This window comes from Schistocerca cancellata, chromosome 7, assembly GCF_023864275.1.
Source record: "Schistocerca cancellata isolate TAMUIC-IGC-003103 chromosome 7, iqSchCanc2.1, whole genome shotgun sequence".
In the NCBI taxonomy this organism is placed as follows: Eukaryota; Metazoa; Arthropoda; class Insecta; order Orthoptera; family Acrididae; genus Schistocerca; species Schistocerca cancellata.
In genome coordinates, this window is record NC_064632.1 from 300681485 (window position 1) to 300709062 (window position 27578).

General features: G+C 42.0%; 1 protein-coding gene across 1 annotated transcript in view; it reads left to right on the forward strand.

The window, feature by feature from the left end:
• Window positions 1–845: 845 nt before the first annotated feature.
• LOC126092630 (oxysterol-binding protein-related protein 6-like) overlaps window positions 846–27578 on the forward strand; it is a 262237-nt gene continuing 235504 nt past the window's right edge. Inside the window, exon 1 of the mRNA XM_049908352.1 lies at window positions 846–1468. Coding sequence (XP_049764309.1) covers window positions 1337–1468 — 132 coding nt within the window. The 5' untranslated portion in view covers window positions 846–1336. The remainder of the gene's footprint in view (window positions 1469–27578) is intronic.

The following is a 27578-nucleotide window of genomic DNA, read 5'->3' on the forward strand; positions in this document are numbered from 1 at the left end:
ATAAATTTCATGCAGACATAAATACTGATGTACTCTCCATACATTTACCATATGAAACTTACACGGGCATGGATTACTTCGGAGGTAGGGAACAAATACAGCGACGCACAGAGCGCGAATATTATTCTGTTGTTTACGAACACAAACATGAATAGTTATCGAGACAGGCAATATTTATTATTAGGCTTTGCGAACAGTCCTTAAATCGGTTTTTAATTGACATTCACAAAATATTTTGTAGTTGCTCATATACACTTCAGTTACATTGCGTGAAAAGAAGATCGCATAAACCACCACAAATATGAATGATCTTACGCTATCATTTTCTCCTCGTGAATGCTACGAACATAATGAATAAATGGTAATGCGATTCGCAGTGACTTGCAATACTTGACGTAGTATGTGCCTATTGTAGCCGTTGTGATGGTTTTGCGTCTGTCGATAATTATCTGTAATGCTCTAATTTGAAAGTGTCTCCCCGTATCTGTCTACTTACGATATAGATTTTTTTTGTTTGCATAGGAAAAAAATTCGCATGTCCTCTTACTTATCAAACTTTAACCGAAAAAATAGAAAACCTAATTGTTGCTTGCCATCCATTTTATCTCTATAGGGTAACGCAGTACAAGAATTTCTGGTATGTCATTATTAGTACCTAGAGGTACAATAAGAGAGGTAAGTGTGACAGATTTGGAGTTAGCTCCAGCTATTTTTGTACTTCCGAGCAGCAATACGCCGTCGTTTGTCAACTATTCACGCTCGGTTCGTACCTGCAAAGTGACGTAACGTCGCGCATTCACGAAAGGGGCGTGAGGGATAATCGTTGTTGTTAGTATGTTGGCGGACTAGAAAGAAAGGGAAGCTTGTAATAATTCCAAATAAGTTGTTCCGCTGAAAAAATTCGTAAAGCAAATCATTGGACAGTTTGAATTCGAAACGAATTATATGCTTTCGCTAAGAATAAATATATCATATTAAGGTTTGGCTTTAGAGTTGTCAAAACTGTTTCGTGTGCTCTGTAAACCCAACTGCAGGTACTTTTCTTTTCTATTTAGGGCGAACATATGAGTCGTATGGCAGGTGTAAAGTATAATTCGCATGACAGACCTTAAAAATATCTGACATTCGCAAAGTGAAAATAATTATAAAAATTGTCTGATATACGAAAGGATGGGATGGTTCGTTTAGGACCGGTCAGCAATCTTGAAATAGTGACAGCCAGCAGCCAGACAAAACAGAATTTGTAGATAGCAGGGATGACACCCTTTTGAAAGCAGTTGTAAGAATCATGCTCGTCTCGTAGCCATAAACATTGGCCACAATTGTTTACCATATCATGACAACTGGGCTCCGTCATATCGCCACTGAACCAGCCAGTTTAAGCATCAGATACCTTGGAATGGACAAGAAAAGAAGTCCTCAGTTCAGAAACAAGATGAAATCAGTGACTGGTGGAGCTTCTGACTCTGTGAGTAATCTTTGTTGTAAGATTAGAGTTGTTTCAAAAATTATGTTTTTGTGTCGTTATTTGTTGTTGCGTTTATATTTTGATATAATATGCCTGCTGTTACAATAATGACTTTCAACGTAAGCACTTAGAGCTATTCCCATGTAATGTTTTAAAATTTGTGTAAACATCAATGTTTACTTTTTGGGCATCACTTGAAGGAAAGGAAAGCTTTTTGTTAGCTGCTAGCAGTTCTGGCAATTGTTATTTAGATGACTTAATTGTGATTGTCTTCCTTGAATGTGAAGCATTTTAATTTTCCGCTGCACTTATCATCTTTCTTTTTCCTGTGTCAGTGTCTAGATTCCTCACTAACACCATCTACAAGAAGCTATGAATTTTTAGGACATCTAACAACATTTTTTAGCACATGATTTGAATTATTACAGCAGACTGTATGAACATTAGTAGTTAGTTTTAGGTAGCTGAGACTGGTCAGTGATGAAACTGCAACTGATTGAAGAACTTGATGCAGATTAAGTGGAAAAAAAAATGTTGCTTTAATATGTAATGCAATCAGAATATTAACACTTACACCAATTTCAGCAATCCATACTCATCTTTATCTTTTTAGATGACTCTACATTTATTAGAGTCATGGTTAGGGACTGTTACAGTTTGCTGTTTCATTGCTGTGCTGTACATATTGTGTGTGTGTGTGTGTGTGTGTGTGTGTGTGTGTGTGTGTGTGTGTGTGTGTGTGTGTGTGTGTGTAGAGTCATGGTTAGGGACTGTTACAGTTTGCTGGTATATGCTCTTCTTTCATTGTCTTTTTGTATATTTATCCCACTAAATAAATGAAATAGTCTTTATTAGTATTTCAGCATGTTTTCCATGCTGTCGGCTTTCTAAGTGAAAGTTTTACATTTATGTGTATACATTTACATACAAATGCATACACATAATGATAAAATTCTCTCAAGCTTCCAGCCACCTAAAGTGCTTAAAGACCCACAAGCTCTTGGCTGAGTGCTTCTCAGTCATTGCAAGTGGTTTCTGCTGCCATGCTTACATTGCTGTGCCACTGCCTGTGATGTCAACTGGTGCCCAGTCCAGTGCTCTGTAAAATAATGTTTCTGGTTGCAAGACCACCATGTCTGCTTCAACTTCATTGACTGTATTGTCAGAAATTTTTATCTCCATCACTTATTTTATAATGTCATTCCAGAAACAATTTGGTCACGTGCTCTGGAAATCAAACACCAAATTCCATTTGACAAAAGTCTATTATTAAACGGATAATGGTTTCTGGGACTGTGTTTTAAAACAGGCGATTGAGATACAAACTTCTGACTATACCCTCAATAAAGACAGCAGTCCAGTTAAATACAGCTTGGGATTCCACCATTGGAGGTTTGAAGTGGGTGCAGCAGTCTTACAACCGAAATATTACCTTATAATGCACAGAACTGGGAATCAATGACATCGCAGGTGATAGTATGGTGTAAGATTGGCAGCAGCAACTACATGGCAGTCATTGCGTGGCAGTGACCAAGGAACATCCAGCTGAAAGCTTGTGGGTTCAAACAACTTGACGCAGCAAGCGTAAGAGAAATTTTTGGTATATATTGTCTCAAAACCATACATTTGTACACATACAAGTTATTCACATTTGTGTCTACCTACACAGATAAGCCAAAACATTATCATCATGTGCTTAATGGTGTGTTGGTCCACTTTTGGAGCACCATACAGAATCGATTCCATGTGGCGTGGCATCGGGAACCCCTTGGTAGGTTTCCGGAGGTGTATCGCACTAGATGTCTACACACAAATAACACAATTCCTGGAAACTATGAGCTGGTGGTCTGTGGGCACAGAGCTGCTGCCTGATAGCATCCCAGATGTGTTCTGTAGGGTTCAGATCAGGCTAATTTCATGGCCATGACATCATGAGTCGAGTATACTACTTCTCAGAACACTGTAGCATGATTCTGGTCTTCTGATGTGGACAGTTATCCTGCTGGAATATGTAACCACCGTCAGGAAAGACATCGTACATATAGGGACGCAGTGGCCTGCAATAATATCCACATAATCCACAGCTGTCAACATGCCTTCAATTACTACTGCAGGTCCTATGGATCCCAACGTCTGTCCCAAACAGCATAATGCTGCCCACAGTGTCATGTGTCTGTGGTACGATACATGTTTCGAGCAGATGTTCATCTGAATGATGGCATGTCTGGGCATGACAGTCAGCCTGTGGAGAAACAAGACATGATTAGTACTTGCTTTGACACTTGATATAACTATTGTGTTGTGCTGGGTGACACCATAATGACACATCATTTTTGAGTCAGATTGTCTTTGCAGAGGCCTATGTTTATAATCATTCGACATTGTTAGCTAAGTGTGTGAGGTTCACTAATGAGGTATTTTGATTTTGCATGTTTTTGTGTGATGTGTGATGCATTTGTGTTAGTGATGTGTGAATGGGGGGGGGGGGGGGGGGGGAAGTGAATGTGGCTTTGTTTTTAATGTGAATTTATTTGATTTTTATTGTAATATGCATGTTACAAAGGTTTATATTGGTTTGTATAAAAATTGCAACTGGTGGTGATGCAGGTTTTCATGAATTCTTGGGATTTTCTTGTTAGTGTGTGATGATTGACTGTGGTAGCTATGTTTTGTGGATATCGTTTTACCATTGTTGGTTCGGTTACATTTTTGATGTTAGTTATGGGAGTGAATTTTGGTTTGTTGTACTGCGGACTTCCATTCATATAGATAGGGTAATTGAAGACTTGGATAACAAACTTAATGATTTTGAGTGTGTTGTTTTTTAGCCCTGTGGGCTGTGTTATAGCTACAGTATAAGTGAAATGAAATTTGCGGTGTCGGGTTTGTGTTGGTTCACGGTATCAATGGCTTTTTGCGAGCTATATAGGTAGAGTGAAATATGCAGTACTGGATTTTTGAGTTGTGTATGGGTTCCTGGTATTGAGAATTTCATTTGAGCTGTAGAGGTCATGTGGATTTATGATACCGATACATTTAGTTTTTGCAAATTTTGGTTGTATTGAGTGTTGAGAATTTTGTGTGCTTGATTTTCTGGATTAATATTTGTTTTGGAATGATGTTGTTATTGGTGTATATTTAATTAGTGCCTGCCAGAAGGCTATACTTCTCATAGTTGTTCCATTAGTTTCGTTTTACTGCTAGAGTTAAATATTTCACATCTTATAGATCTTCTGCTTAGATCATTAACTTAAATTCCACATCTTATTTATGTTCATCCACAGCTGCAATGAATGTCGTCATGCCTGCTGTAGTGCATACTCATGACATAAGGATATCTGACATCTTAATGTCATCACAGGTCAGAGCAAGCAAGTGGAAAAACAACTTTGGTAGCCCCCAAGGCTCTTCCGCTGTGGAGCCCGATATTCAACCATGCGTGATGCACGGTGTGGTCTCTTTTCAGATCTGCCACAGTATTGCCTACAATCCTTCTTTACATTGTGGGCAAGCCTTCATGTTCTGTGATGAAGCATAGACATTCAACACCGTGTTGCCTGCTAATGGTTTTACTGTTTTTAAACCACTTTTCCATGGATCCTCATGACAGTAGAGTATAAACAGCCAACCAACTTTGCTATTTCTGAGCTGTTCTTTCCCTGGCATCAGGGTCCATAACAATCTCCCCTTTGTCAAAGCTGCTTATGTCAGTGGGTATCCCCATTAGTGGCTCATATTGTTGCTAGACTGATCCCCATTCATCTATACTCCACTTATATACTTTCCTTACCACATTGCCTACCCGTGATGTCACCAGGTGGTATTCTATCTGATGGTGGGCAATGGTCATAATTTTTTTCTCATCGGTGAACACACATAATCAAATTCATCATACTCTTTTTCCAATTTCACATTATATAGCTATATATTATTTTAATAAATACTTTATAAATCTACAAATTGTATGAAAAGTAATTGTTTCGTAATACATTCGTCTTCCAATAACAAGAACCCTTACTATTTATGTCTTTCACTGTATTTTGAAGGAATTTTTCAATTGAGTAATATGCATTACTTTTAATTGAAATTTCTAATACATGCTTAAACTGATCTAGAAGCAGAATTTTACTGTTTGTGGTGGTTTTTGTATAGCTTAGCTATTTACAGCTCTTTTGTGTGTTGCTGACAGCCTTAACAATGCTACATCTATTTTACAGTTGTTTCCTGTACTGTGCTAGTGTACATCCAATCTTGGGGTAAATTTATTTATTTATTTATTTAGTCCTTCTAATCCTACATGTATAGAATATATACAAGGATATCTGACATGGTTAAGTCTTTGCCACATTAAGTATTGTTTGTATTGCATTCCTGGGACTATATATTTAAGTACTTGCGCAAAGAATCATATATGCAACAAACATTAGAGACAACGTACAAAGTAGAATACTCTTAATGCGTATTTATTTTTGTTGTTTGGTTTGTAAATTCTTTGTCAGACTATAAATGCAATGTCCAATTAAATATACCTTTAGTTCAGCCTTAAAACTACTGAGTTCACTTACTGGTTTAATATTGTTTGCAGATTATTGTAAATTTTTATCCCAAAATGTAGAGTGCCTTTTTGACACAATGATGTTCTAACCTGCTTCATATGAAGATCAGATTTTTGTCTTGTAATGTATATCTGTATAACTTCATTTTTAATAAGATATCTGGCTGTCTATCAATATATTGTCTTATGAAAACTGATGTTTCGTAGATTAAAGTGCAAGGAAGTGGAAGAATTGACATTTTCTGAATATGGGTGTGCATGCCTTTCTGTTGTTTACCCCTTCAGTGATTCTTAATATTCTCTTTTCATCCTAAAAAGTTCAATATTTGTTGTTGCATTGCCTCCAGAAGATTATGCCATATTTAATTTCAGAATGCACGTAGGAGTAGTATACATTTAATAGGCTAGCTTTGTTGCAACAACTTTTTTTTTTTTAAGATCCTCATCAGGTAGCAGGTTTTACTTAGTTTTCTTTGCAAATATTCAATATGTACCTCTCATTTTATGTTGTTCTGGAGCCAGAATTTATATTCTCTGTGTCATATGTTAGGCAATTGTGTGTATATACAGACTTGGGGATGTAATTTTTTGTGCCATCTTCATACACAGTTTTATCATGATGAATTTCCTAATAATGAAACCCCATACTACATTTGTGAGAGAAAGAAGACACATTGAGGCAGAATAAGTAAAATTTTCCTAACAGAGTTTTTTAGTTTATGTAAAAAAAAGTATGTGAGAAAGTTTACAACTTAAACATGCTGTAAGTTCATCCTGTGAAAGTGTTTGGTCTGTTACGAGACCTAACTTTTTTCACAGTGATTCTCTTTTTTTCTATTAGATTAATATTTGACAAAATTGAGATAATGCAATTGCTGTACAAAGGTCTATCATTGATGATGACTTGCAGTAAAGTATGAAGACATGCCACAGCAACACCTATGTATTGAAAAGTTAAATTATGTATGTGCTGCATATAAAAGTACAAGTATCAAGAATGCCTCAAAATTAGCTTCCTGAAGATTCCTGCTCTCTAATGCAATTTTGTGAAAAGAATTTCAATTCAAATGAAAAGCTGATGGAGGTTTCATTAACAGGAACTTAAACTGAGGCAGCAAATCAAAAGAAAAAAAGGCCAAACTCATTTTTTAAATGTTGGTTTACAAAGATAAATCTGTGGGTACTGTCCCACTTTAATTATTTCACTGTTGCAAAGATGAGTGATACAGATATTAATGTCAGTGGCTTTTGAAATAGCTAAAATTGAACAAACTCAACAGCTTTGTGGAATTCAGATAAGATTGTGTACAGAATTTGCATCAGAGTTCACCCTCCCCCCTTTTTTTTTACCCATAATGTATCATAGATGCTGTGAACAAAAAAACTTTGTCCAGTAGCTACATGAAAGCATAGGCCAAGCAGAAATGACTCACAATTAACTATAATCAGTATCTTTCACATACATCTGTTGCAGAGTATTAGAATATGAGCTCATACATAATAAACTGTCTTGAACAGCATGACCTCCTCATGACAACTAGCATGTATACCACAAACATCTTTCGCGAGGAACCAACTTGTACTTCTGTCATGTCAGATAGATGCAGTATTTCTTGTTGTCCTCATCTGACTTAGTACTATACCAATATTTTTACATCTATACTTTGCAAACCTCTGTGAAGTGCATGGCAGAAGGTGCAGCACCTTGTACCACCTATTAGGATTTCTTCTCATTCCATAAGCATATTGACTGTAGGAAGAATAACTATTTATATACATATGTGTGTGCTGTAAATAATCTAATCTTGTCTTCACAGTTCTTATGGGAGTGATAAGTCATGAGTTGTAATGTATTTCTAGAATCATCATTTAAAGCTGGATCCTGAAACTTTGTAAATAGGCGTTCTTGGGATTGTTTACTTCCATCTTCATAAGTCTGCCTGCTCAGTTTATTCAGTGTCTCTGTGACACTCTCCCTTGGGTCAGACAAACTGTGACCATTTGTGCTGCCCTTATTCAATATCCCCTGTTAGTCCTGTGTGGTAAGGGTCCCACATATTTGAGCAATATTCCAGAATGGGTCACATGAGTGATCTTTAAGCAATCTCCTTTGTAGACTGATTGCATTGTCCCAGTATTCTACCAATAAACCAAAGTCTACCATCTGCTTTACCCATGACTGAACCTAAGTGATCATTCTATTTTATATCCCTACAGTGTTACACCCAGGAATTTGTAGGAGTTGGTCGATTCCAAATGTGACTCATTGGTATGGTAGTCATAAGATGGTATTTTTGTTTTGTTTTCTCTTGTTTTGTTTTGTAGACTGCACAGTTTTACATTTTTGAACATTTAAAGCAAGTTGCCAGTCTTTGCACCACCTTGAAATCTTATCAAGATCTGACTGAATATTTATGCAATTTCTTTCAGACAATACTTTGCTGTTGATAATGGTATCATTTGAAAAAAAAAAATCTAAGCTTACTGTTAAAATTGGCTGCAAGGTCATTAATATACAAAACGAACATCAAGGATTCCAAAATACTTCCCTGATGCACGCCTGAAGTTTCTTCTTCATGTGGTGATGACGCTCTATCCAAGATAAAATGCTGTGTCCAACCTGCCAAAAAATTTCAGTTCAGTCACAAATTTCACTTGATGCCCTGTATGATCTTATTTTTGTCAGTAAGTGTATATGTGGTTCTGAGTCAGATGCTTATTAATGAAGGTATGGTCATATAGGCCTATAGGGTATCAAACAAAATTTATGACTGGAATGAGGATTTTTTGGTGGGAAAGATGGAGCGTGGTATCTTGGCTAGAGAGTTGTCATCAACAGTTATGACTAAAATATCAGTGAGTCGTATTTGTAATCAGTCAGTTCATACAAATACCTGAGTTTAATATTTTCAAACTGGAAAATCCAGGATGGAATGTATTGGGTTTAATATATTGTTTGTTTAAGTGTGTGGGTTTTCTATGGTGGAAGTTGGTGAGTTGGCGTGAGTGAAAAGCGAATCTCCCAAAAGTGTTTCCTGGAGGTTCATCTGACATCAGCTGGGTATTCGGTGGCAGGTGCTGAGGTTTCGGATGTTCGTGCATGAAGAGCAGTGGTGGCACAGCCACCTGTATCTGCATATAGCTCAGAATGGTGGCAGGAGGACCTTGCAGTAGTTGCATACTTGGGCTGGTGCTAGTGGTGCTGGCTCAGATGTAGTCCGATGTCGCCCAGTGCAACTAGGTCGTAGGAGAAGTTGGTTGGCTGTCAGCCTGGTGTGGGGCAGTGGAGGCATTTGGGCATGAGCCCAGACCTGCTTCTGGCTGGTGGTGGCTGGAGCTAGCATATGCCCAGTGGCTTGGCAGCAAGGAGGACCTCAGTTCCACACTCGGCCCATCAGTGCTGCATCTTGACCACCTGGCAGGACAGTGGATTGGTAGCAGCCTTACAGTGGAAGATGATGCTACAGTGGACACAGACTTGGAAACTCACTGATTATTGGCCTGGTCGGACACCTCATATTCATATGTGCCAAAGTAGGTTTGTTGTTGTGTGGCTGCTGCAAATGTCATCTACACTGTATGCCGAGGTGTGACTGGATGGTGACAGACCGACAAACGGGCTGCAGTGCAAAAGCGAGCGTAGTGATGTGATGTTGTGCCAAAATATTATGGCAAGTGGCTGCATGCACCAGTGGGCCTTCTTATGTTAGGCTCCTGCTGTCTTGGAGGTGCTGAAAACCATGAAGCTGCAGCCAATTGAAGGTAGATACCTACTATTCCACAAAAACCTAATTACTGAGTTTCAGGAACCAGCTTTAAAACAGTAATCTAGGAGTATACTATAACCCACTATGTGTTGGATTGCAACTAGGAAGACAGGGATAGACAAATTACAGTACGGAGACATTCAGGAAATAATTCTTCCCACTTTCTGCAAGTGTAATGAACAAGTAAATGTCCTCGTAACTAGCGCAATGGCAGGTACTCTCTCCCATGCACTTCACAGTGCTTTACAGACTATTGATCACGATGTAGAGAACAATGTGGTAAGAACTGATAATTCACTCTCTGTGCCCAAATAATCGTGGAACCTGCCTGTTGTGAGGATCATCATCATTACAGGTGGATCTCTCTCACCATGGATCTCTCTCACCATCTCTCTCACCCTTCCTTTTTACCATTCCCCAACCTACGCTTGTCTCATCCATCATGAAGGAAGTATTGGTTCCAAAAAGTAAAAAGTGTCACCTTTACTTTTATGCAGAGTGTCACAGGAGGAATGGTCAATATTCACAGATATGGCAAAAATGATCATTCGAAGCGAAAAAGTTTAGTAAACATTGGCTCAAATATGCATACCTTGAGAACATAAGTTTTTAGCCATCATTGGTAAAAACCACCACATTGTAGCTGTGTTCTTGCCAAACTAGTAATGAATAAATCCCAAAACTATTGAGCTTTAAGTACTTCTGTAACTGTGCAGAGCTATGCTAGCTTACTATTATTTCACCCATGACAAACTCCAGTGCTCTTATACACTTGTTACAGTGCAGACATCAGTGTTTCTCTGTCAGAATTTTTATAACGCAGTGATTTATTTGAACAAAGATCGTTTTGGCAATGATGTAGCATTTGTCAGCTTAAATACAAACATTCACTGTTTAAACACAAGCCTTCATATTTAGCAGTGCTATTATCATCAGATTTTTTTGTTCTAATGTTATAGGAATTATGAGGCACTCAAGGTGACTTTTTTAATCACATTGTGTACTATTAGACTTACTATGAATAAGGATGTGTACAGAAGTCACTCGTGAGTATAAACTGTTGCTTCTGCAGTTATTGTATTCAGCAGTTCCTTATACATATATGTATATTTGCTGAAACAGAACATTGGTCTCTGTACTCTAAGAATGGAACTTACTACACTGGGTTCACTATTCATGATAAGATTTCATCCCAGAATATAGGTAACCTACAGTAAAGGTAGCCAACGCTTTTAGTTTATTTTTGAAATTATAATGCTTCCCATTTGCTGTGTTTTGTTTGTGCTTTTTTATCAGTAGCATATAAGCTGCACTCTGAACCTTAGACCATGATGCAAGGTTAATGAGGCAAATATTTTTTTAATCTCATGTTGTACTTGTGTGTATCACAGGGGCAATCTGATAATGTTCACTGACCTTTGTAAACATGTACTCTATCATTAGCTCCTCCCTACACTTCCAGGTTTTACACAAATCTGATGTGCCCTTTATCAAACTAAATATGATATTCATAACATCAATCACCTATGCACTGGATTTAAACTTTCATTTAAAAGTGTTAACAGTCTCAGAACTGAGTGACCACACTTTCCTTTTCATCTGCATATCAAAAGGAAAGTTGCCTTTTATGTTGTTATTCTCATCATGATTTAAATAGTTATTTCTCAGGTTCTATGTTTCATGTGTTTAAACACAAGCATCCGTGTCTGACAGCATCTCTATTCTCATTTTAAAATCCAGTAAATGCAAATCACATTCATTAAACTTAAAGTTTAGAGAGGAATTTGTCTGGATGGGTGTAGTGTGTGAAGTGTGATATCTTGTTTGACTGATTTTGGGTGTCTATTCTCACTTTCTATTCTACCTCCATTTTCATAATTAAGAACTGTATTTGTGTCAGAAAAATTTCATTCATGTGATGCAGCATCTTATTTTACACTTTTATGTTAATATGTGTACAGACAGTTCTAAATTTTGACAGTCATGCAGCTTTATGTTCCTTTCATGTGGTCTCATGTTAATGTATGTCTTCATTCGTTCCACAATACTGAAGCTTCTCCTTGATGGTATCTTTGGTACACATTGAATGAATGAATGAATGAATGAAGGGACGAAAACAACTATTCTTGTTCTTACTGGGAACTATCTTCAAAGTGCTTTACTCTGCTAGCAAATAGTTTAAAACTGTATGCTATGTCATGTTTAAAATAAAATCTGTAAATTGCAGCATATCTCCACTATTTTGTTTAATAAATATCCACCACAGAAAGTTGTATTTGTTGATGTTGTTGTTGTGGTCTTCAGTCCTAGGACTGGTTTGATGCAGCTCTCCATGCTACTCTATCCTGTGCAAGCCTCTTCATCTCCCAGTACCTACTGCAGTCTACATCCTTCTGAATCTGCTTAGTGTATTCATCTCTTGGTCTCCCTCTACGATTTTTACCCTCCACGCTGCCCTCCAGTACTAAATTGGTGATCACTTGATGCCTCAGAACATGTCCTACCAACTGATCCCATCTTCTAGTCAAGTTGTGCCACAAAATCCTCTTCTCCCCAATTCTATTCAATACCTCCTCATTAGTTATGTGATCTACCCATCTAATCTACAGCATTCTTCTGTAGCACCACATTTCGAAAGCTTCTATTCTCTTCTTGTCTATACTATTTATCGTCCATGTTTCACTTCCATACATGGCTACACTCCATACAAATACTTTCAGAAATGACTTCCTGACACTTAAATCAATACTCAATATTAACAAATATCCCTTCTTCAGAAAGCTTTCCTTGCCATTCCCAGTCTACATTTTATATCCTCTCTACTTTGACCAACATCAGTTATTTTGCTCCCCAAATAGCAAAACTCCTTTACTACTTTAAGTGTCTCATTTCCTAAGCTAATTCCCACAGCATCACCCGACTTAATTCGACAACATTCCATTATCCTTGTTTTGCTTTTGTTGATGTTCATCTTCTATCCTCCTTTCAAGACACTGTCCATTCCGTTCAACTGCTCTTCCAAGTCCTTTGCTGTCTGACAGAATTACAATGTCACCGGTGAACCTCAAAGTTTTTATTTCTTCTCCATGGATTTTAGTACCTACTCTGAACTTTTCTTTTGTTTCCTTTACTGCTTGCTCAATATACAGATTGAATAGTATCGGGGAGAGGCTACAGCCCTGTCTCACTTCCTTCCCAACCACTGCTTCCCTTTCATGTCCCTCAACTCTTATAACTGCCATCTGGTTTCTGTACAAATTGTAAATAGCCTTTCGCTCCCTGTATTTTACCCCTGCCACCTTCAGAATTTGAAAGAGAGTATTCCAATCAACATTGTCAAAAGCTTTCTCTAAGTCTACAAATGCTAGAAATGTAGGTTTGCCTTTCCTTAATCTTTCTTCTAAGATAAGTCGTAAGGTCAGTATTGCCTCACGTGTTCCAACATTTCTACAGTATCCAAACTGATCTTCCCCGAGGTTGGCTTCTACCAGTTTTTCCATTCGTCTGTAAAGAATTCGCATTAGTATTTTGCAGCTGTGACTTATTAAACTGATAGTTTGGTAATTTCACATCTGTCAACACCTGCTTTCTTTGGGATTGGAATTATTATATTCTTCTTGAAGTCTGAGGGAATTTCGCCTGTCTCATACATCTTGCTCACCAGATGGTAGAGTTTTGTCAGGACTGGCTCTCCCAAGGCTGTCAGTAGTTCTAATGGAATGTTGTCTACTCCCAGGGCCTTGTTTCGACTTAGGTCTTTCAGTGCTCTGTCAAACTCTTCACGCAGTACCATATCTCCCATTTCATCTTCATCTGCCTCCTCTTCCATTTCCATAATATTGTCCTCAAGAACATCGCCCCTGTATAGACCCTCTATATCAGGCTGTTCCAACCGAGCTCCAGGGAGCCGGAGCGCTCCGGAGCGCTCACTGCGGCAGCTCGGAGCCCGCGTGGAGGGGGAAAGCGAACTCACTGCCCCCTGGCCGCATACAGCCGCAACTGACGCAATAATCCGTGTTCAATGACAGCTATGACTAGCCGCGGGAGCCCTGTACTTCTATTGGAGGATACCTTTCTGTTCATTGAGAGGGATGGTCGTCGGCAGTGTCTTGTATGTCATAAAGTATTTAATTCTGCGAAGAGGTACAATATACAACGACATTATACGCGTCTTCATGCAGCGCACTACGGTCAGGTAGAAGGCGTTTCACGCAGAGAACTTGTAGCCAGGCTTAATAACGACATACCAGGAGACGTAAGTTTAAAAACGGTTTCGTAATACGGAAAGTATCAAAATATGCAACATAGTTCGTGTTCTGTAATGCGTGTATAATTTTCAGGTGAATGAGAGCTGAGAAAACACTAATGAATCTGCAGTTTGAGCAAGCTGCAGGGTCGCTCACATCATTGCGACGAGCGGCAAGCCGTTTTCGGTGGGACAACTCGTTAAATCGTGCATGGTAGCAGTTGCAGAATGTTTGTTTCCAAGGGAGGTGCAGGCAATTGATGGGGTTTGCCTGTCGAAGCAGACAATGTCTCGTCGAATCCTGGAAATGGCAGCAGATTATGAAACACAGATCAGGAAAAAGGCGGAGAGCTTTGTTGAATTTTCGCTAGCGCTTGACGAAAGCACCGACATATCGGACTGTGCTCAGCTTGCAGTCTTTGTGCGTGGTGTCGACATGGAGCTGAAAGTAACTGAAGAACTCTTGGATGTGGTACCACTCGATGACACCGCAACAGGACGTGACATTTTTGAAGTTGTTTGTGAATCAGTGGACAATATGAATTTGACGTGGGATAAGCTCCAATCTGTAGCGACATACGGTGCACCACAAATGATTGGGCGTCACCAAGGATTTGCTTCTCGTTTGAAAAATAAACTCAGGGATGAATTCGGGAAAGACATTTTGACTCTTCATTGTTTTATTCACCAAGAGGCACTGTGTGCTGCAACAGTAGAGCCAGGTGGCGTAATGAAAGATGTCGTGAAATGCGTGAATTTTGTGCGGCGTCACGGTATGAATCATCACCAATTCAAATGATTCCTGAAAGATATGGAAGCGGAGTATGGGGATATACCTTACCACAGTGCAGTTCGTTGGCTAAGTCGGGGAAAAGTTCTTGATGTTTTCTTTGCCATTCGTGAGTAAATATCCCATTTTCTCGAAATGAAAGGGGAAGAAATGCGTTGTCTGAAAGATATAAAATGGATATCTGACCTGGCGTTCCTATCTGACATAACTATGCATCTGAATAAATTAAATCTGTCATTGCAGGGCAAAGGGCAGCTAATCGTTGACATGCACGACGAGATCAAAGCGTTCATGGAAAAGTTACGTTTATTTGAGAGGCAGATGAGTAATGAACATTTAACGTTCTTCAATCGTCTTGCTTCTTTAAAAATACCTGAAGGCCCTACTTTCGGCGATTACCAAGCAAAGTTAAAGCAGCTCATCACGTCGTTTGAAACACGATTCCGAGACCTCACTAGTTTGGAAATGGAACTTAAGGCGTTCAGCACTCGTTTTTCAGTTTCCCCCGATGCTTGTCATTGTCACTTCAATTAGAGATTATTGATTTGCAAAGTTCAACTTTGTTGAAAGAGAGGTACTACAACACGTCGGATCTGTCACGATGGTATCGTTCATTACAGCAAAAAACATTTCCCAAGCTTCACAACAATGCCACTCAGATCATGTGCATGTTGGCACGTATTGTTGTGAGCAGCTTTACTCAGCAATGAAAAGAGTAAATAGTAAGGAACGATCGTTTCTTCAGGATGTAACAATGAAGCTCATCCTCCGCATTAACGCTGCGAACACTTTGACGCCTGATATTTCCGATCTTGTAATGAAAAGAAAGTATCAAGCTACAGAGGCCCAATAAATTTAGTATGCAATTTCTTATAAAACAGTTGTTTCTTATTTATTTCCCGAACATTGTATTTCCTGGTGTAGCATGTCATTACGTCTTATCAGCTAAGAGTATGAGGTTGTCGATCTTGTAAGACGCAACTGGCACATCAAAACGCTTGCCTTGCCGCCTGCCTCAGGCAGCCGTGCCACGTGCCGGCGTGCCGGCCCACTCGAGTGGCCCCAGCGAGCGACGCGGCTCCCTGGAGCAGGGAGCGCTCCGCGGCTCACACCGGAGCCGACCAGCTGGAACAGCCTGCTGTATATAGTCCTTCCACCTTTCTGCTTTCCCTTCTTTGTTTAGCACTGTGTTTCCATCTGAGCTCTTGATATTCCTGCAAGTGGTTCTCTTTTCTCCAAATGTCTCTTTAATTTTCCTGTAGGCAGTATCTATCTTACCCCTCATGAGATAAGCCTCTACATCCTTACATTTGTCCTCTAGCCATCCCTGCTTAGCCATTTTGCACTTCCTGTCGATCTCATTTTTTAGATGTTTGTATTCCTTTTTGCCTGCTTCACTTGCTGCATTTTTGTATTTTCTCCTTTTATCAATTAAATTCAGTACCTCTTCTGTTACCCAAGGATTTCTACTAGCCCTCGTCTTTTTACCTACTTGATCCTCTGCTGCCTTCATTATTTCATTCCTAAAAGCTACCCATTCATCATCTACTGTATTTCTTTCCCCCATTCCTGTCAATTGTTCCCTTATGCTCTCCCTGAAACTCTGTACAACCTCTGGTTCTTTCAGTTTATCCAGGTCCCATCTCCTTAAATTCCTACCTTTTTGCAGTTTCTTAAGTTTTAATCTACAGTTCATAACCAATAGATTGTGGTCAGAGGCCACATCTGCCCCTGGAAATGTCTTACAATTTAAAATCTGGTTCCTAAATCTCTGTCTTACCATTATATAATCTATCTGAAACCTTTTAGTATCTCCAGGGTTCCCCCCTGCAGATTCGGGGGTAAGAATAGGCCCGCGGTATTCCTGCCTGTCGTAAGAGGTGACTAAAAGGAGTCTCAAATGTTTCGGCTTCATGTGATGGTCCCCTCTCGGGTTTGACTTCCATCTTTCTAAATTATTCCGAAGAGCGAGCCAATTGGGGAAGGGCGCCTTACATGGTGCACTGTATCCGTCTTGCATTGAGACCTTTAGCCGGCTTTTTCGTCGTTGCAATGGTGTCCCGCTCGTTTTCCATCTCTGGGTGCGATTCCCACGCTGCACTCTGCAGTGTTGCTTTTAACTGCGACGACGACTTTGGACATTTTTGCACCTAAGATCCAGCATGGTAGCCAGTCCGTTGTGGTGGGGCCGCCATGTACCCTGTTGGTTGTAGCCCCCTGACAACACAGGGATCGCTCTACTGATGCCTGCGCCGTTAACTCCCCATGTATGCCAAGGAGTAGATGCCCATCTCCCTGGGGCATCAGGACTCCCGGCAATGGCCATCCTGCCAGGTGGCTATTGCTGTGGCTGGGTGGCGCCCGTGGGGAGGGCCCTTGGTTGGAGTAGGTGGCATCGGGGCGGATGACCCGCAATGAAGCGTGGTACATCATCTCTCACTGGTGGGCCTCCACCAGCAGTCTCTAAGCGATCGAGGTCTAACCTCAATGGAAAGAAATTTGATCAAAGATCATTACCCTCCCTGGCCACTCCATGGGAGGAACGTCTTGCTAAAGAAGGCAGTGGAGACTGTTCACCCCGGTACCTCGTGTGTATGCGGGTTGATGGAGAATCGTTTATGTTGACCAAACCCCAGTTTTTTGTGGAGCACTTAGAGGACAAGTTCGGGGAGGTGGAGGGCTTGTCCAAAATGCGCTCTGGTTCTGTGCTCATCAAAACGGCATCCTCTGCCCAGTCACGGATGTTGCTCAATTGTGACAAGTTGGGGGATGTTTCAGTTACCATTACGCCGCATAAGAGTCTCAACATGGTCCAGGGTATTATATTCCACAGGGATCTTCTTCTGCAGTCCGACGATGAATTACGCGCCAACCTCGAACGACGAGGTGTTCACTTCGTCCGGCGCGTCCATCGGGGTCCGAGGGATAATCAGGTAGCCACCGGTGCCTTCATCTTGGCTTTCGAAGGTGATGTTTTACCCGAAAAGGTCAAGGTGATGGTTTACCGTTGTGATGTGAAGCCATATATCCCTCCTCCGATGCGGTGTTTTAAATGCTGGAAGTTCGGGCACATGTCATCTCGCTGTACTTCCAGCATCACCTGTAGAGATTGTGGACGTCCTCCGCATCCCAATACTCCATGTGCTCCGCCTCCCATCTGTGTTAACTGCAGAGAACACCATTCACTCTGCTCACCGGACTGTCGGATCTTCCAGAAGGAAAGGAAGATAATGGAATATAAGACCCTGGACCGCTTGACCTACACCGAGGCAAGGCGGAAATTTGAGCGGCTACATCCTGTGCCTATGACGTCTACCTATGCCGCTGCTGCAACACCGGTTCGAACCTCTACAGTGTCGTCACCTGCAGTTCGCTCTCAGCTCTGTCAGAATTCACCGGCCCCCTTGGTTGTGGGGGGCACTTCACTCCCTGTTGCTCCTGCTCCATCTTCTTCAGGAGCAGCACCCTCCAAACCATCGGGGACATCAGCTCCCCCTTCCCAGCCGGAGAAGCGTAAGACATCTTCGGCTACTCTCGCCAGGAAGGGATCCCTTGGGGACCTCCCTTCGCAAGTTCCGACCAGTGGAAAAGCGGACACACGAAAGTGGCTGAAACAACCACCCGTCCCTGGTCGTAGGGCCCCCCGGTCATCGTCTGTCCCTGAGACTGACCCAGTGAAGCCCATGAAGCCTGACCCACCGAAGGCACAGCGCGACAAGCAGAAAAAGAAGAAAGTCCCCAAGACCAACGATATTCCGGTGGCACCCGTCCCACCGCCTCCTACAAGCTCTGCGTCTGAGGACGAGCTTTATGCATTGCCCTCCAGGAAACCTGGTTCCCGGCAATGCGGACCCCTGTCCTTCGTGGATACAGGGGTTATTACTGCAACCGTAGCACTTACAATTGTGTGTCAGGTGGAGCCTGCGTGTATGTCCTTACCTCTGTATATAGTGCTCCTGTGCCCCTTCACACATCACTGGAAGCTGTGGCTGTCCGCGTAAGGACTACCCAGGACATAACCGTCTGCAGTGTCTATCTCCCTCCGGGTGGTACAGTCTCCCTGACCGAATTGGCTGCACTTGTCACCCAACTTCCCACGCCTTTTCTTCTCCTGGGGGATTTTAACGTCCACAATCCCCTGTGGGGTGGAACGAAGGTTACTGGCCGAGGCAGAGATGTCGAGAATCTCATCTCCCAACTCGACCTCTGCCTCTTAAACACTGGCGCCGCCACACATTTCAGTGTGGCGCATGGCACGTTCTCGGCCATAGATCTGTCGTTGTGCACCCCAGGGCTTGTACCATCAGTCCACTGGAGAGTCTATGATGACTTGTGTGGTAGTGACCATTTTCCCATCTTCCTTTCACTACCCCAGTGTCGCTCCCATGAACGCTTGCCTCGATGGGCATTTAGCAAGGCAAACTGGGAAACGTTCTCCTCTGCTGCCACTGTTGACTCTCTCCCCCACGGTACCATCGATGTGGCGGTTGAGATACTAACTGCAGCGATTGCTTCCGCTGCGGAACGTACCATTCCTCGTTCATTGGGGTGCCCCCTGCGAAAGTCAGTGCCTTGGTGGTCTCCAGAGGTCGCTGAAGCCATTAAAGAACGTCGGCAGGCTCTTCAGCAACATAAGCGGCACCCGTCTTTGGAGAACCTAATTTTTTTCAAACGTCTCCATGCTCAGGCACGGCGGCTCATCAAAAGGCGGAAACAGGAGTGCTGGGAGAGATACGTTTCCACCATTGGTTCCCGTACTTCACCCTCCCAGGTGTGGATGAAGATTCGGCGCATCTTTGGATTGCAGCACTCCATAGGTGTCTCAGGGCTTACCATCAACGGGGCGGTATCCACCGATGCCGATGCAATCGCCAAGCATTTCGCCCAGCACTATGTTCGGGCCTCTGCGTCGGGGAATTACCCGCCCGCGTTCCGCGCGCTAAAACGCCAGGAGGAATGCAAACGGCTTTCTTTTACTTCTCGCTACCCTGAGGCGTATAACACCCCATTTAGTTCGTGGGAACTTCAAAGCGCCCTGGCACAGTGCCCCGATACAGCCTCTGGCCCAGATGGCATCCACAATCAGATGATCAAACACCTGTCCCCGGACTGTCAGCGGTGTGTTCTTGCCATCTTCAACCGCATATGGAGCGATGGTGTCTTTCCGTCGCAGTGGCAGGAGAGTACCGTCATTCCGGTGCTGAAGCCTGGTAAGGACCCGCTTAATGTGGATAGCTATCGGCCCATCAGCTTGACAAATACTCTGTGCAAGCTATTGGAACGTATGGTGAGTCGACGGCTGTGTTGGCTGCTCGAGTCTCGGGGTCTTCTGGCTCCGTGCCAGAGTGGGTTCCGTCAGGGCCGTTCCACCGCCGATGCTTTGGTCTTTCTTGAGTCTGCAATCCGCACTGCTTTTTCCAGGTGCCAACACCTCGTCTCCGTCTTTTTCGACCTCTCCAGAGCATATGACACGACGTGGCGGCACCATATTCTCGCCACATTGCACGGGTGGGGTCTCCGGGGCTCTCTCCCCATTTTTATTCAGAATTTTTTATCTCTTCGGACATTCCACGTTTTAATTGGCACATCCCATAGTTCGCTTCATATCCAGGAGAACGGCGTTCCACAGGGCTCTGTATTGAGCGTGCCCCTTTTCCTTGTGGCCATTAATGGCCTTGCAGCAGCAGTAGGGTCGTCTGTCTCACCCACGTTATATGCTGATGATTTCTGCATCTTTTTCAGCTCCTCCACCATTGGTGTTGCAGAACGTAGGTTGCAGGGAGCCATACGCAAGGCGCAGGCTTGGGCCCTAGCCCATGGGTTTCAATTTTCTCCTGCGAAGACTTGTGTTATGCACTTTTGTCGGCATTGAACTGTCCATTCCCACCCTGAGCTCTATCTTCAGGATGCCATGCTCAGGGTTGTTGACACTTACCGTTTTCTGGGATTGCTGTTCGATGCCCGGCTTACTTGGCTTCCACATATTCGTCAACTCAAGCGTCAGTGCTGGCAGCATCTGAATGCCCTTCGCTGCCTCAGCAACACAACTTGGGGTGCCGATCGTATTACGCTGCTGCAGCTCTACAAAGCCATTGTGCTGTCCCGGCTTGATTATGGGAGTGTAGCGTATGGCTCAGCGTCGCCCTCGGCGTTGCAACTGCTGGACCCCGTTCACCACTGTGAGGTTCGACAGGCGACAGGAGCATTCCGCACCAGCCCTGTTAATAGCCTCCTTGCTGAGGCTGGGGTTCCTCCACTTCGTATTCGGCGTCAACAATTGTTAGCCAACTATACTGCCCACGTCCGTTGTTCTCCCCGTCACCCTAACTACCGTCTCCTTTTCGCTAATGCGGCAGTTCATACCCCACACCGGCGGCCTCGATCAGGCCATACCATTGGGATCCGTGTTCGGTCACTCCTTAGTGACCTCGAGTCTTTGCCTCTTCCATCTGCTTTTCAGGTCCACCCACATACACCACCTTGGTGTATTTGTCGGCCGCAGCTTCGGCTGGACCTCTCACAATGGCAAAAGGATTCAGTTCCTCCTGCAGTCTTGCGCCGCCAATTTCTTGCTCTCCTCGATGCATCCCGCGACTCGGAGGTTGTCTATGCAGATGGCTCGATGGTTGATGGCCGTGTGGGGTATGCTTACGCTCATGCGGACTATGTAGACCAGCGCTCCTTGCCGGATGGCTGTAGTGTTTACACCGCAGAGCTAACAGCCATTTTTCGTGCCCTTGAGCGGATTCGTACCAGCACTGGCGAGTCTTTTGTCATTTGCAGTGACTCTCTCAGTAGTCTACAGGCTCTTGACCAGTGCTACCCACACCATCCCATTGTTGTTGCCATCCAGGAGTCCGTTCATGCTCTTGCACAGCGTGGTCGTTCAGTGGTGTTCATATGGACCCCGGGACACGTTGGGATAGCGGGAAATGAACACGCCGACAAGTTAGCTAAAGAAGCCACCCGCAAACTGCCGTTGGAGATCGGCCTCCCGGCAACTGATCTCCGATCGGTGTTACGCCGTCGGGTCTTTGGGATGTGGGCAGATGAATAGCGCACTCTGTCTGTACCCAACAAGTTGCGGCGTGTAAAGGAGACCACGACCGTGTGGGGTTCCTCCATGCGGGCCTCTCGCAGGGATTCTGTTATTCTCTGTAGGCTCCGCATTGGTCACTCTTGGCTGACGCATGGTCATCTGCTGCGTCGAGAGGACCCCCCTCATTGTCGCTGTGGTGAAACCATGACGGTGGCCCATATATTGTTGAAATGTCTTCTTCTAACCGCCCTCAGGCGAACTTTTAACCTCCTGGGTGATTTATTGTGTCTTTTAGCTGACGATGTCTCTATGGCAGATTGTGTTTTAGGTTTTCTTCGAGCAAGTGGCTTTTCTAGGTCCCTCTAATTTTATTGCGTCACCCTCTTTTGTGCTGTATCTTTTACTTTGTTTTGTGTTGTAATTCGACTCCACCCTAATCTTTTAGGCTGGAGGTTTTAACGTGTTGCACAGTGGCTGGCTCATCCTATTATTTTCGTGATCTGCCAGCCACAGTCCTCTGCTGTGCAGTTTTAATTCCTTCTGCCTTTGTTCTCTATGTTTTTGTTGCTGTGCTCCGTTTTCCGTGTTGTCTTACCATTGACCATGGGGCTTTTCTTCTCCCGGAATTATAATTTTAGTGCTTCGCCTGACTGGTGGATGGTTTCACTGTGCTGTGTGTGTTTATGAAACAAGGGACCGATGACCTCTGCAGTTTGGTCCCTTTAATCCTCAAACCAACCAACCAACCAACCTATCTCCAGGGTTCTTCCAAGTATACAGCCTTCTTTCATGATTCTTGAACCAAGTGTTAGCTATGATTAAGTTATGCTCTGTGCATAATTCTACCAGGCGGCTTCCTCTTTCATTTCTTAGCCCCTATCCATATTCACTTACTACGTTTCCTTCTCTTCCTTTTCCTACTGTCGAATTCCAGTCACCCATGACTATTAAATTTTCATCTCCCTTCACTACCTGTTAATTTCTTTTATCTCATCCTGCATTTCATCTATTTCTTCATCATCTGCAGAGCTAGTTGGCATATAAACTTGTACTACTGTAGTAGGCGTGGGCTTTGTGTCTATCTTGGCCACAATAATGCATTCACTATGCTGTTTGTAGTAGCTTACCCACACTCCTATTTTTTTATTAATTATTAAACCTACTCCTGCATTACCCCTATTTGATTTTGTATTTATAACTCTGTATTCACCTGACCAAAAGTCTTGTTCCTCCTGCCACCGAACTTCAGTAATTCCCACTATATCTAACTTTAACCTATCCATTTCCCTTTTTAAATTTTCTAACCTACCTGTACGATTAAGGGATCTGACATTCCACGCTCCGATCTGTAGAATGCCAGTTTTCTTTATCCTGATTACGATGTCCTCTTGAGTAGTCCCCGCCCGGAGATCCGAATGGGGGACAATTTTACCTCTGGAATATTTTACCCAAGAGGATGCCATCATCATTTTATCATACAGTAAAGCTGCATGCCCTCGGGAAAAATTACAGCTATAGTTTCCCCTTGCTTTCAGCCGTTCGCAGTACCAAAATAGCAAGGCCGTTTTGGTTAGTGTTACAGCGCCAGAACAGCCAATCATCCAGACTGTTGCCCCTGCAACTACTGAAAAAGCTGCTGCCCCTCTTCAGGAACCACACATTTGTCTGGGCTCACAACAGATACCCCTCCGTTGTGGTTGCACCTACAGTACGGCTATCTGTATTGTTGAGGCACGCAAGCCTCCCCACCAACGGCAAGGTTCGTGGGGGGGGGGGGGGGGGGGTTGCATTTAGTGGAATATTTTGCTTCATACATCATGCTATAAACATTAACGTTGCTTCTGTTTAAAATTCATCACCCAGCGCATATAATTAGAAAATTCTTAAAGCCAGAATTATATATCCAGTGCATATACCTCAAAAATTCTTAAAGCCAATATTACAATGAGGAAGATACTCCATGAGATCATGTCTTGATTAACAGTCAACTGTGTTGTACTATGATAATTGCATTTTTCCAAATTCTGGGAAGTTTGATTCAATCAGTTTGACTGCATTTATAGTTTGATGAACATCACAGAAAACTGCGTTTTACAGCATTCGCGGAAAGAAACTGTTAGTGGTAAAACACACAAAAATCTAAGTATGTGGAGAGATTAATGGAGAGCAACATAGAGCCAAAAGTAGAAAAGGGTTAATGAGAAGTTTCTATTTGTCACCAACTTAAATCTTTTCATCAATATAAGTTCTGAAGATCTTCAGTGAAGTTCCCATTCACTGGATAAGCTTTGTAGAATATATCTACATCTAAGTCTATACTCTGCATGTGCAGGGTAGAGGGTACACTCCATTGACCAGTTATTTGGATTTCTTCCTGTTCCATACATGTATGGAGAATGGGAAGAATGATTGTTTGAATGCCTCTGTGCATGCAGTAATTGTTGTAATCTGATACTCACGATCCCTGTGTGAGCGATACGCAGAGGGTTGTAGTATATCCTTTGTTAATAGAGTTTCTCAGGATAGTTTACATCTGCCATCATTTCAGTGCCTTCAGTATCTCTGTGACACTCCCCCATGGATTAAACAAACTTGTGACCATTCGTGCTGCCCCTCTCTGTATAGATTCAATATCCCCTGTTAGTCTTATGGATCCCACACACTTGAACAGTATTGTAGGTGGGTCAACAAGTGATTTGTAAACAGTCTCTTTTGTAAATTCATTGCACTTCCCCAGTATTCTACCGATAAACTGAAGTCTACCACCTGCTTTACCCAAGGCTGAACCTTTGTGATCATTCTGTTTCATATCCCTACAAAGTGTTGGCCGATGCCAACAGTGGCTCTTTCAATTATAGTCTTAGGATACTACTTTTTTTCATTTTGTGAAGTGCAAAATTTTACATTTCTGAACATTTAGAGCAAGTTGCTAATCTCTGAACCATGTTGAAGCCGTATCAAGATCTGACTGATATTTATGCAGCTTCGCTCAGGAATATTTATGCATCTTCTCTCAGCTAGTGCTTCATTATAGATAACTGTATCATCTGCAAAAACCTAATTTTACTATTAATATTGTCTGCAAGGTCATTAATATATGACTAGAATAGCAAGAGTGCCAACACACTTCCCTGGGGCATGCCCAAATTTACTTCTACGTGCCTATCCATCCAAGCTAACATGCTGTGTCCTCCCTACCAAAAAGTCCTCAATCCAGTCACAAATTTCACTTTATACCCCATGTGATTGTAATGACAACAAGCATAGGTGCGGTACTGAGTCAAATGCTTCTCAGAAATCAAGAAACACTGCATCTGCCTGGTTGCTTTGATCCAAAGCTCTCAGTATGTCGTTTTAGAAAAGTGTGAATTGAGTTTCAGATGATCAACGTTTTTGAAAACCGTGCTGATTGGCGTTGAGGAGGTCATTCTGTTCAAGATACCTCATTATATTTGAGCTCAGAATATTTTCTAAGATTCTACAATAAATTGATGTCAACGATATTTGGTGGTAAATTTGTGGACCACTGCTACTACCCTTCTTGTACGGGTATGATCGGTGTCCTTTTTCCAAGAACTGGGCAGTGTTTTTTGTTCAAGGGATGTACTATAGATTATAGTGAGAGAGGAGCTAACTTCACAAATTCAGTATAGAATCTGACAGCTGATAACGAAAAAGCAAGCAGAAATGTCCCTCATTTGTACTTTAGACTCTGTAGAAGACATACACTACAAAAGTGGAGATGACATCCTGCCAAATATTCTGCAATCTCCAGATGCAAAGGAATAGGATGGTACTGTAATTATTTGTTTTTCTTTTTTGAGTGTCTGAAGTAAGAAAAAGAGGATTTATACTACAGTCAGTTTATGACAATTATGAAAAAGTTTGAAGTTAAAAAAAATGAGTGTAAGCAAATCAAAGACGAGATACCAAAACTGAAAGAAAGAAACAAACAAAATTTTTGTTTTGAAACACTTTAAATACAAGATAAAGCATATGCTTCTTGGAAATGAGAAAAAAAGAGTGCTTTGCAAAACAAGCTTTCCATGAAAGAAGACAGCTGTTAGTAAAAAAAAAAATCTTTAACAAAGAAAAGACGTGAAAGTTGTCAAGACATTCATCTATAGTACATGTGGCTGTGTAATCAGGGTACTATTGTTGAAAGATGGTGCTTAAAAGTGACGAAAATGTGGCTTTGGAGAAGGCTAATGAGGACTCACATAACAATAAGAAAGTGTAATGAGTTACCAATTCAAATAAACTTCCTAGTCCTTCAAAGAACATGTGTAGGAATATTTCTGCAAATAGTAGTATTGGACCATGTACTGCGCTGAAAAGTGTTTTCATTGTGCTTAAGAGAGAAGTGACATTTGGGAAAGCTGTCACCGTTCTACATTCATAAGATTTAGGAAGGGTTAATAAGTTCACTTAAATCAAGAAATACTGTACAGTGGTATGCTTCTCACTAGGATTACTAGAGGTGACCAAATAGCTCAGTTCTTAAATGCCAAAATACTTCATGAATCCAATTTGATATCATAACCACATACTGCACTGATTTACAACAAAGAAGTGGTCTTCTGTAAACATATTCTTATCTCTGTATCAAAGCACTGGGCTGTATGTGGGAAAGCATATGGTTCCAACAAACTTAAGAACAGTATGAAACAACATTTTCATTGTCCCATAGTTACTGGAGTGAATTTCTGCAAGATTTGTTTGTCTAAAAGTCAGTTCACATGTGCCAAATGCAATGTGGTGTTTGAAGTGCCAACAATTGGGAAATGTGACACATATGGGGGGGAAAAAAAGGTTAGTGTTTAACACTCCTTTGGCAATCAGCCATGCACTTTCAAAGTAACTTAAGTGATCTAGGAAAAATATGGAACCTAAATGTTGATGGACATAGAGGGATGTGAGCTGCCATTTCCAAAATGTGTGTCCAGTGTCTTAACCACTATACCACCCGCCTTGGTGCATTGGAAGGGCGAACTTACTTGTGAGGGATATGGTTTTGCAGCACTTTTCACATACATAATGTTATGCCCCATCTTCATATGTAAACTGCTTTGAAAGCTGTGCATCTCGAACCAAAGAATGGCGAACTATGTTGAGGAGAAGAAAAGTCAAGGAATAAAGGTTACATCACATACAGGGAGTATATCATCATTTAAATTTATAAAATTATTTGCAGCATCTGTCATCAACTTACCCCAAAGAAAAATTTTGGCGTGTATGTGGTGATATGACTATCCTTATTGACTTGTGAATGTAGTTAAGGAACTGGGTCCCTTGATAAAAAGTACGAAGTCTAAATCATAAAAAGCAATGATGTTGTTGTCTTCTTCAGACAAAACACTGGTCTGATACAGCCCTCCACACTAGTCTGTCCCGTGCAAGCATATTCATATGTGCATAACTATCACAGTGTACATCCATGTGACCCTGTGTACGGTAGTCATGTCTTGGTCTCCCTCTACAATTTTTATCTCCCACACTTCCCTCCATTATCAAACTGGCAGTTCTTTGGTGTCTCGGGATGCGTTCTATCAATCAGTCCCATCTTTTAGTCAAGTTGTGCCATAAATGTCTTTTCTCCCCACAATATGTAATTTACAGGACCAAGTAAACATTGTAAGAAAACAAAATGCCTACATCCATCCTTATGAGCTTCTTTATTGTGTAGCTATCAGTTTCAGTGCTTCAATGGACA